The 10,242-nt window shown below is 39.0% G+C and overlaps 1 protein-coding gene across 1 annotated transcript; it reads left to right on the top strand.

Moving 5' to 3' along the window:
• On the top strand, window positions 1-2,564 carry dusp2 (dual specificity phosphatase 2). Its single transcript, XM_053325804.1, has 4 exons — window positions 1-542; window positions 913-1,031; window positions 1,210-1,429; window positions 1,976-2,564. Exons 1-4 carry the CDS (start codon window positions 155-157, stop codon window positions 2,191-2,193), a joined length of 945 nt encoding a protein of 314 aa, XP_053181779.1. The 5' UTR covers window positions 1-154; the 3' UTR covers window positions 2,194-2,564.
• The last annotated feature ends 7,678 nt before the right edge of the window (window positions 2,565-10,242 follow it).

Raw genomic sequence — 10,242 nt, 5'->3', positions numbered from 1 at the left:
AAGTGCTCCATTAATGAAATAACAAAGTATTTTAACTACAATTGTAAACCTACAATTGTCAAAGAAAAACGAAAGAAGTAACTAGTAAGTTATAGTTACGGTAATAGTAATATTTTTAATTTTTTTAATTATTTTTAATCACATTTTTTCAGCCATGACATCAAGCAGCGAGCCTTTAGAGATAACTGGCAATGAGTTGGTTCACGTCTTAAGGACATCCATAGACCAGTACACCTCTGCTGGCTGTGTGGTCTTGGACTGCAGACCTTTCCTTGATTTTTCTTTGACTCACATTTTCGAGTCTCGAAACGTCAACTGGAACTCGATGCTGCGCCGCAGGTCCAAGACCTCGGTGGTGGCTCTGGAGTGGCTGGTCCCCAACAAGGCGCTTCTAGGCCGGCTTCGGCGCGGGGACTTCTCCCTTGTGGTGGTGGTGGATGAGAGAAGCCGCTCCGTGGCCGAGCTCAAAGCCGAGAGCGTGGCCCAGATGCTGCTCACCGCCTTGCAAAACGAAGTCCAGTCGCAGATTTGCTTTCTACAAGGTAAAAAAAATATATTTTTTAAAACAAATTCACAACATTGTTACGCACAAATATGTATGATCATGACGTTTAAACTGAGTGTGAACTAACGTAGTCAATTCAGTTCTCAACTTCGCATGTTTTAATTTGTTTTTACAAATATATGTACTGGCTATACTAATACATAGCCTATATTTTAGTATGAGACTATGACATTGTTGAAATCAATCGAAAGGATAAGCCAGCTGTTGAATGTGTAATTCCAAAAATATATATACAGGTCTCTTTTTCATGTTTAACACACTTATTATAGTTTTACATGTGATATGTTTTTAAAGGAGGATTTAAAGTGAAAGCTTGGGGCTCTAATACTGTGTGACCTCCTTTACAGGTGGATTTGAAGGATTTTCAGAGGCCTACCCAGAGCTCTGTTACTATGCAAGCAATAACTTCTCAACAGTGGAACCAGAGCCAATAGTGACAGGCCGGACAACACCAGCATATGATCAGGTTTGATGATATTTCCCTTTTTATAGAATCTAACAGACACCACTTAATGTAATTCAACTGAAACATACAATATCTTGCATCATTGCATTTCTGTATAATTGGGGGAAAGTATAATAAAATAAAGACAAACTATTCTTGGTTGTAAATGTGGATTTTCTTTTCAATATAATTATTACAGGATGGTCCAGTGGAGCTGCTGCCCTTCCTGTTTTTAGGCAGTGCCATCCACTCCTCGCGCAGAGAGACCCTCGCAGCAGCGGGCATCACTGCTGTCCTCAATGTTTCTTCCTCATGTCCAAACTTCTACGAGGGGGAGTTTCAGTACCTCCGGATCAATGTGGAGGACAATCTGGCTGCTGACATTAGAGCTTGCTTCTCCACAGCTATCGCCTTCATCGGTGAGTCACTCCTCTAAACAGCCATAACTACCTACCTGTGTAATCTGTAACCTTAAAATAGAAGTTCAGTCATTATTTGCTCAGTATAATGTCAGCCCAACTCAAACACCAAGTGAATTGATCTCTTAGTTAAGGGACCCATCATTTTACACTCTTAATAAACATAGAATAATTCAAATTCTTTAAGCAGGTTGTGTAACATAATCCATTTTGTAGGCTAGATTTAAAGACCAACAGTGTAATCGTATGATTACAAAACAACTGGATTACACTGTACAAGCTGCACAACTTTAGTTTAAGACAAAGAACTATAAGGACCAACTTTCTGTGTGCTTGCATTTCTTATGAGCTTTGCTGATGTTGCCACTAGCATAGTAAATAGAAGTGTTTTCATTTCCATCCATATTGCTCCTACAGTCAACCAGTTTAAAGATTTCTATGTATTTTGTTTGTACACAGTTCTGATGTCACAGAAAATGTGAAATGGAGCATAATATGCTAATCTCTCTTCCTCTTTCCATTTTGTCTTTTCCACACCGCCTACAGATTCAGTGAAGCAAAGTGGTGGTCGCGTGCTGGTGCATTGCCAGGCAGGTATTTCCCGCTCCGCCACCATCTGTCTGGCCTACCTCATGCATACCCAGCGTGTCCGGCTGGAGGAGGCCTTTGACTTTGTGAAGCAACGGCGTCAGGTCATCTCCCCCAACCTGGCCTTTATGGGACAGCTGTTACAGTTTGAGACAGATGTTCTCTGCCAGGGATGAAGACATGTCAAGAGAAAGGAAAATTCACATGACTGTAGTTTTTTTTTTTTTTTTAATTAACTCCCCTTGGTTATGCTGGCCTCGAAGCATTATCAGAACTCAAATCATTGAACATTTCAGAAGTGTACATTTTGTACACTCCGAGAAAAGCTGGCTGTGTTGCTGGCATCACATGTCCGGTGAAACTCGACTCCTACTTTCAGGAGAAACTGAGAACAACTGTTTTAAACAAATTGCACTTGACAGTATAAACCACACTGAAATAACGACATAATGGAAAAATCTGATTCTGAGCCAGCAAGTTTGAGCAGCTATGAGGTAATTTCCCTGACGTTTTATACGTTAAGGGAATTGTGCCTGTTTGTGTAGTGTATGTGTGTGTGTGTGTGTGTGTGTGTGTGTGACTGTGAATGAGAGAGATGTGCCTGATCTTCTGCAAGGGCTATCTTATGTTCACACTGAAACTCATTATTATTTCACAGTTACATGCACTGTGATATTACATGTTTTCTTGTAAGACAACACTGTGATAACTACTTGAGGCAATATTGGACAAATTTTGAGGGTTTTTTTTGTCTAATTTATGGTAATGCACTAACCACAGTTGGTGTCTAATCACTCTAAATCTTGAGATTACATTTCATACATTCAAACTGATGCATGTTGTTTTTATCCTATGAATAGACTTTTTATTTATTATTTTAATATGTCAAGACAGTGTTGGCACTTTTACTGCACTTTTATACCTACTTTAAGAGGTTTGGTTGACTCCTGCTGTCGGTGTTTTTCTACTAAAATAAAAACATGCTGAAAAATGAATTGCGTCGCTTTACTCTGTTTAATGTCTTTATTTCCTGCATTTCACTTCTTACATCCTAAATGATACAGTCAATATATAGTTTAAAACATTGGCTGTACAGACAAACACAGTAATTCCCAGACCAGTAAGTCCCGAGTGCTTTTCACAGAGCACTTTACAAAGGCATAATTTCGCACACTGACCTCACTGCACTTGATTCGCTCTTGCTGAATCAGAGAGTATTTTAAGTGTGGACTGCTGAGTATTTTTGGAGGATTATCCACAGAGGATGGGTTTTACAGTCTGAAGTCCCTTTGACCTCACCGACCACTAAAATAAATTTCAGATCCACTTACTCAAGTTGCGAGTAGTACTTGGGACATTTGTCAGCAGGAAATTGGCCACAAAAGAGAGCACATGAGAGTAGAGTAGAAAAGAGAGAATGGAAAGTCGAAAGTCATCAAGGGCATTTGAAATTGGGAAGTTTGGAAAGTCCATATCACCGATTGACCTGTATTCAGGACATTTTGATCTATTGGCAACTGAAGAGTTATTCACATAGACTGGTTACCCCATACATATACCAGTAATACCTTTTTTAATGCATACACAGAAGTTCTTTTGGCCAGATTTCAGCGAGACTATTATTACATTTCTCGTATTACACTGTGCTTTTTTCGGCAAATGATTTGGTGAGTTGTTACTGTATGTTTTGTTTTCAGTGTTTTTAATTGTTTCTATATCTGGAACACTGTGTTGCTGCTATCTTGGCCACGGCTTCCTTGAAAAAGAGATATTGTAATCTTAGTGGCATTCTCCTGGTTAAATAAAGGTTTCATAAAGAAAGAAAACACACAGAGGTTCTCTTCATTCAAACATGTCAACATGACCCCATAGGTCAGAAGAATATCAGACACTGTTATGTGCCTTATTTTATCAAGGTCTCCTTTCATTCACTGAATTTCTACACAATCCACAGCTATATTTAGATTTGAATTGCTTAAATGATGTCTATATTATTTTGTATACCGCACAATATAAACTAAACAATGATGAAACACTTTAAACTATAAATATCTACCCCTATAGTGCAATAACGACTAGCTGCCATTAGTACCTCATGCCCTAACAATAATTATGCTGCCCACGCTCACATGTGGGTCATTGCTAAAATAATCCACTTCCTCTCATTTGCAAGTATCCTCTGCCCAACGTTTATGCTACGTAACTGCTACGCATGACTTCTTCATTCCATTAAAGGCAGTTTTCCAGACAGAGGGCAGAGAAATGCAGGCTTTAATGAATGAATGGATTTTGTTTTGGTCATACATTGTGAGGAACAAACTTATCCACTTATGTGGGTATGCAACTGACAAAACATAATTTGTTTATTGATTATAATCGTTATTATTTTCCATGTTAAGCATTCTACATCATAATCCTTAATTATTTTACATCTTAAGGCTTTTTTGAAACTCAATAGAGAGATACAATTTCAGCTTGTCACTAAGACCTTTCCATAGTTTGACTCTGAAAACTGAAACACATCTGTATTTCACAGATACACAACAATTTAAATGATAATGTCCTTCTTCAAAACATGTTAAATACAAACAGGAATATTACATACAGAATATAATTTATTCCTTACTCCAAAAAGTTTCCAATGTTTTTAAATACAGAATGTCTAAAAGTTGTAATGGGCAGGATCCTATGACTGTGTTCTTGTACTTCTACCTTTGTGAGGACCAGTCTGATTTTTTGATTCACTTCCAATGAGACCCAGAAAAATAACATTTGTTCTGGTGTGTGTTCATTTAGACTTTTCAGTGACAAATTGTAATGGATATTTCTATTAAGCATCAGCTTCTACTTGCAAGTTTTAACCATTCAAGTTGTAGCTTTTATCGTATGGTCAAAATATGCTACATATATAGTCTATAAAAATCCCTGTTAAGTGAAATAAAGGCTGGTTGGAACAGCTAGAGTGTAAATGATAGCACCAGTTCACTCTGGTCTCTAATATTATTTTTTGTTTAAACCAACCACAACATAAAACATTTCTTACTTACCAATATTTTTCATAAAAATCTAAGTGAAACAATCAAAACTTTATTTAAATAGGACTTTTTACACAAGTCAAATGTAATTCAAAATGCTTTACAAGTGATTGACAAATGCACAGGGTGGTAGATATGGACTGGGAGATTACTGCACACCAAAATACAAGTAAAATACCAAAATTAACACAAGATGACTGGTAAAATGTTAAGTAACATAACAATAGATTAGACTGAAAAAGAGTTGTAATACAAAACGCAGAGAGAGAAGAATAGAAAAACAGGTACCAGTCAGGTTTTAGTGTCTCGTCAGTGTGGACTACACTGGAGGAAAATAGCAATAGTTCTACGTTATCACCAGAACAGTACTACAACCACACACTCAATAATAGTTTATAGTAAGACAGGGACATCTAGTGACAAGTGTTGATATTACCAGAAACAAGATCATTCAAAAGTATCCAGCAGATGACGCTATCAGACTGTTCACTATTTGTGGCACAACAGAAAAAAAATCTCTACCACTTCATCACTTTCAATCTAATTGTCTTCTGCTTCCCTGTGGTCACTGACCCTAATGTGTGCACACATACACACACATACACACACACATCTCACACACACTCTCACACTTCCTCACTGTGCAGTTCCCTACTTCATGATTGTCCATTTACACATTTAAATTACTTTTAGTGCCATTTCACTTGGTCATTATTTCACCTCTAGGAGATTGTTCCACCTCCCTTTCACTTGAATGTCACTCTCATCTTGTTTAATGTATTCAGTTTCTCCTCAGTCAGTCAGTCTCATTAAGGAAAACAGTTTGTTACTCACACTCCAGATTAAACTAGTGTCACAAGCAATCATAGTATATTACACATTAGGCTTTGGCACCACCTCTCAATGGTCTCTATCTGTACGTGTGTGTGCATACTGTACTAAAAATGAGAGAAAAACATGTGAGATAAGGGATTTGGACACGGATCACACTTGTTAGATGTGGTGATTTACAGTATTTGCTGTTCCCGGCTGAAGACTGTCAGTCAAACAAGAAAATCCCAGGCGTAGGAAACCGCTAAAAGGTGATATGAGCAATATGTGTGATATTGTTAGCTGGAGAATTACAAAGTGGTGATATAACACACATGCTCATCCACGTGTACAGACACACAAGCCGCAGTAGTTATTAGAATTTCAGTTAGGAAAATTACTGTATGACCATCTGGGAGCGCTCCCTGTAATTGTTTACAGGTTGAACCCACACCGGTACAGGACTTGTAATAATTCTGTGGACCCTCACTTATTACTGCATTCCCTAGTGGTTCCTAATCAGGGTCGAGACCATCACAGGGTTGTAAAATAAGAGGTTGCAAGAATATGAACAAGATGGAAAATAATGTAAAAATATATTGTGCTGTATATTCTTCATACAAAATAGCTTTTTAATTGTGAAATACAGAATATTTGAACCATTTAGCCTTATAAAACTATTCAAATAAACAATCTGTTAAGGGAACATCACTTTTTGTTTGCTTGCCACTCAAATACAACCTGTGACAAGGCTTTGCAAGTAGTTTTCTTTGTTTTAAAGGGTCACCCTGTCCCCTGTCCTAACACTCAATATCTCAATCACATGCCCAACCACAACCAGTTCCATACTGAAGCTAAATCTAATTCAACTTTTAACCCTAAAACCAAAAGTTTTCCTCCTTCAAATAGTAAAGGACTGGCAAAAATATCCTCACTTATCAAAACTCACCTCCATCTCTACAAAGCAGACCGGTCCTCACAAGGGTAGAAGTAAAAAATCATACAAACACACAGAAAACAGGAGGGAGAATCAGGCCAATAATTCATAAAAGGTCCAAAATGAAAGCATCCAAAGGGCAGGTACTGTGCTATAATTGATTTGGATCTGAACCATAATGTGCACAGACTCCCACCTGAACCCTGCATTATGCTGACCTGCAGTTATCCAAAACTCATTTGGGATCCAGCTTTTAAAGACAGTTTCTCTTCACTTTTTCTTAGTTATGAAAAATCCTATACTGTACCTGGAGACTTGTCAGAAAATGTTTTGAATAAAATGAGATTTTCCCAAAGCACACAAGTTTTTCTCAAAGAGTGAGTGTCCTTTCACCAGATCAGCTGCAAACTTTTCCAGTCTGGATTTCAAGCAAGACTTAGTGACATACTCTGCATGAAGCATGACAGCATGTTTGCACGTGTTTGTATACCACATGCTCTTATACAACAAGCACTTCAGCTTCAGTGTACTGAACAGTGCGCTGCTCAGTCTCAATAACCTTGGCATCAGTGACACACCCCTCTCCCCCAGAATGCATTTTCAGCGTGTTAATAAGCACAGTTCACCCACAGAAACAGATACACTTGATTGGAGTGCACTCTCTCGCTAAAAGCTTTATTCTCTACCCCTTTATATTTAGAATGTGTAGCGTGGAGCGAAAATGTACAACCATTATTGGCTGCTGCTTCAGGTCACACAATCAGAGAGCAGGCCTCCCAATTGTAATTCCATGGGTGGCTAGCTGGGCTTCTCTCTCATTAAACCAGCAATGTGTGGGGGACGCACTACAATAACAAGTAAACAGGACCTCCTACCCACACACCATTCATAAGATTGTGTGTGTGTATGTGTAGGCTGGTGAAGTGTGTGTGTGTGTGTGTGTGTGTGTGTGTGTGTGTGTGTGTGTGTGTGTGTGTGTGTGTGTGTGTGTGTGTGTGTGTGTGTGTGTTGTTTGTTTGTGTGAGTTTATAACACAGAAGACACCTACCTACTTTTAAACACCACATGACAAACTCTGCTGCTGTAAAAACAGCCAGCATGACGCAGGTTTCATGCCTTAATTGAACAATCGGCCACTTGATCTCAGGTAGGCAACAAATCATGAGGGATGCCTTGGATGTCTGGGCTTCTTGGGGGTGGATGTGTTGCAGGGCGCGTAATACCGAGGGATTTAAATGGAAGTCAAGTGATGATGTAAATGCATGAGCATAGAAAGCTGCAGCAGCTGCCTTAAACTCCTGTCCTGCACCTTTCACAATGAGCAGTAATGGAAGGTAACAATGCATTTATCTTATCCAGTGAGTTCTGAAGTACTGAGAATTAGGAGAGTTTTTTATTGGATATATTTCATATTTTACTGCAACACTTGTGTAATGACTATAATTAATACATTTTGTGCAGAAAAACTATTTCATATGCAAAATATGTGTTAACCTCATAAAACATATGATTCATTGTTTGAGATTTAACAGTGGAGTAGGTGGACCACCTACACTTTAAGTTCACTCGCTAAACGGGATCATCCTTCAAAATTAAGGCTTTCATTTTATTGGAGGATTCAAAAGTTGTTGATTTAGTTTTATTACATTAAAAGAAGAATAGAGTGTACTTTTGCACAAATGAGAGCGAACCCCCCTTTAAGATGGTTTTAACAGGACATGGCCATATGATAAAGCCCTCTGCAGCATACACTCAGTGCCTGAGTATCTTTGGGACACATAGGGTAAACAAATCCAGAGAACAGGCTTGGGATCGTACAGGCTGGGTGAAATATGCGTGTCAGTGCCCCTTGGCTGACTCACTGGACCTCTAGCTGCTACAGTGAAGAAGATGGTTATTGGCTCCAAATGACTGGAGTTGTTGAAGGTTACATGAAAATTGGTGAATTGGTCTAAATATGCAGAGATCACACAGTGCCTTCAAATAGAAAAGCATCAATATGTGCTATGATTTTGATGATGATGATAATGATGATGAGTAGCTTTAAAAAGTCCCTGATGTGGAACTAACGTCTTAAGTAAGGCAGATGGCATCGGCTCTTCACTCTCAGCTGGACAACTCTGAGTCCCGTGGAGTTAATTGACCGAAGCAGTGCCACCCAACAAGCCTTTTCTAATGTAGCTGCGTTGGTTGATCCGCTTGGGTATATACTTACTGTGAGGGAGGGAATATGGGAGGGAGGGAGGTAAGGGGGGGGTCTACAGGGATAGAGAAAGTAAGGATCCCATGACGCCCACAGCACCACGATGACATCACCGAGTCTAAAAAAGAAGCGCAAGAGGGAGATGGGAGGCACCCCACTTATTAGATTTCGTCGTAAGGTCCTGTTCACAAGAGAAGATGCTGCTGCGCCCAGGAAGCCTGTGATGTGCGCCAGCGGAGTGGCTGAATCATGGCATCCTGGTGAACTTCTAAGGAGACAGGCGCCACAAGGACCGACAACTGCTGAGACGCACACTAAAGGCGCTCTGTGGAGAGCATTTAATTATTGACGACATGTGGCTTCATGCGCAAAGGCTGGAAAGCTTGAGGTTAACTTTGAGTTCTGACTCGTCCGACTGATTGGAAACGTTGGCACAAGTCAGGTTGTCCTTCGCTTTTAAGAGCTGGGTAACATCTGTGTCGTTTTGATTGGCGAATGGCTGTAAATATTTGATCATATTAACTTTATTTCACTTCATCTAAACCATTATGTGTTCGCTGCTCAGATGAGATGGTCAGATATACGCGCGTCTGTGAGCGAGGACGCACGGACATCGCTCAAGTATCGATATTGTTTGCGCTAATCTTTTTTTTAAATTCAGTGTTGCCTGACTGTAAACGACCCCAAATTAAATTGTTATAAATTTGTCAGATTTCCAAGACAGTAATTAATTGACTGAGGAAAAAACAAGAATTTCCCTCTTGTGCTAAATAAGTTTGACTTCTTCTGGCTGCTTTATAAGTCTGCCAAGATTAATTCTCAGCAGTCACGCACACGCAAAATTAGAAAATGCTCGTGGAAAAAAAAATCTGTTCTACAAAGAGGCAAATGCTTTTTAATTGAAAAGCACTGATCCGTGCCTTGACGCATTGCCCAGGACTGTTTTGCATGCTTAAAATGGACTTGGAAGACTTGCCGTGGAGGATGCAGGGGAGCTAACATTTGGAGACAACACAGAGACAAAGAAAGAACAACTGAGGTAAATATTATACAAATTATAATTTATTGTAATTAAAAAAAAATGTACAAAAGCCATTTCTGACAATTATGATAGTCTGCAAATATTAATAGCCCAAACCGTGAAATAGATTTTCACGTATTTTATTCATATTCACATTTTATTTAGTGACCAAAGATGTTTGTTTTTATTCATAAAGATTCCTGGAAAGCTAATACCAGC

Source organism: Scomber japonicus, chromosome 9 (assembly GCF_027409825.1).
Source record: "Scomber japonicus isolate fScoJap1 chromosome 9, fScoJap1.pri, whole genome shotgun sequence".
Taxonomy (NCBI): domain Eukaryota; kingdom Metazoa; phylum Chordata; class Actinopteri; order Scombriformes; family Scombridae; genus Scomber; species Scomber japonicus.
This window is presented reverse-complemented; position numbering and strand designations above follow the sequence as displayed.

Bases quoted from the DNA above. Each gene is read 5' to 3' on its own strand.
- dusp2 (XM_053325804.1), top strand. From the start codon at position 155: ATGACATCAAGCAGCGAGCCTTTAGAGATAACTGGCAATGAGTTGGTT. The intron at 543-912 runs GTAAAAAAAATA...CCTCCTTTACAG, and splicing joins GCAGATTTGCTTTCTACAAG to GTGGATTTGAAGGATTTTCA. The intron at 1,430-1,975 runs GTGAGTCACTCC...CACCGCCTACAG, and splicing joins CACAGCTATCGCCTTCATCG to ATTCAGTGAAGCAAAGTGGT.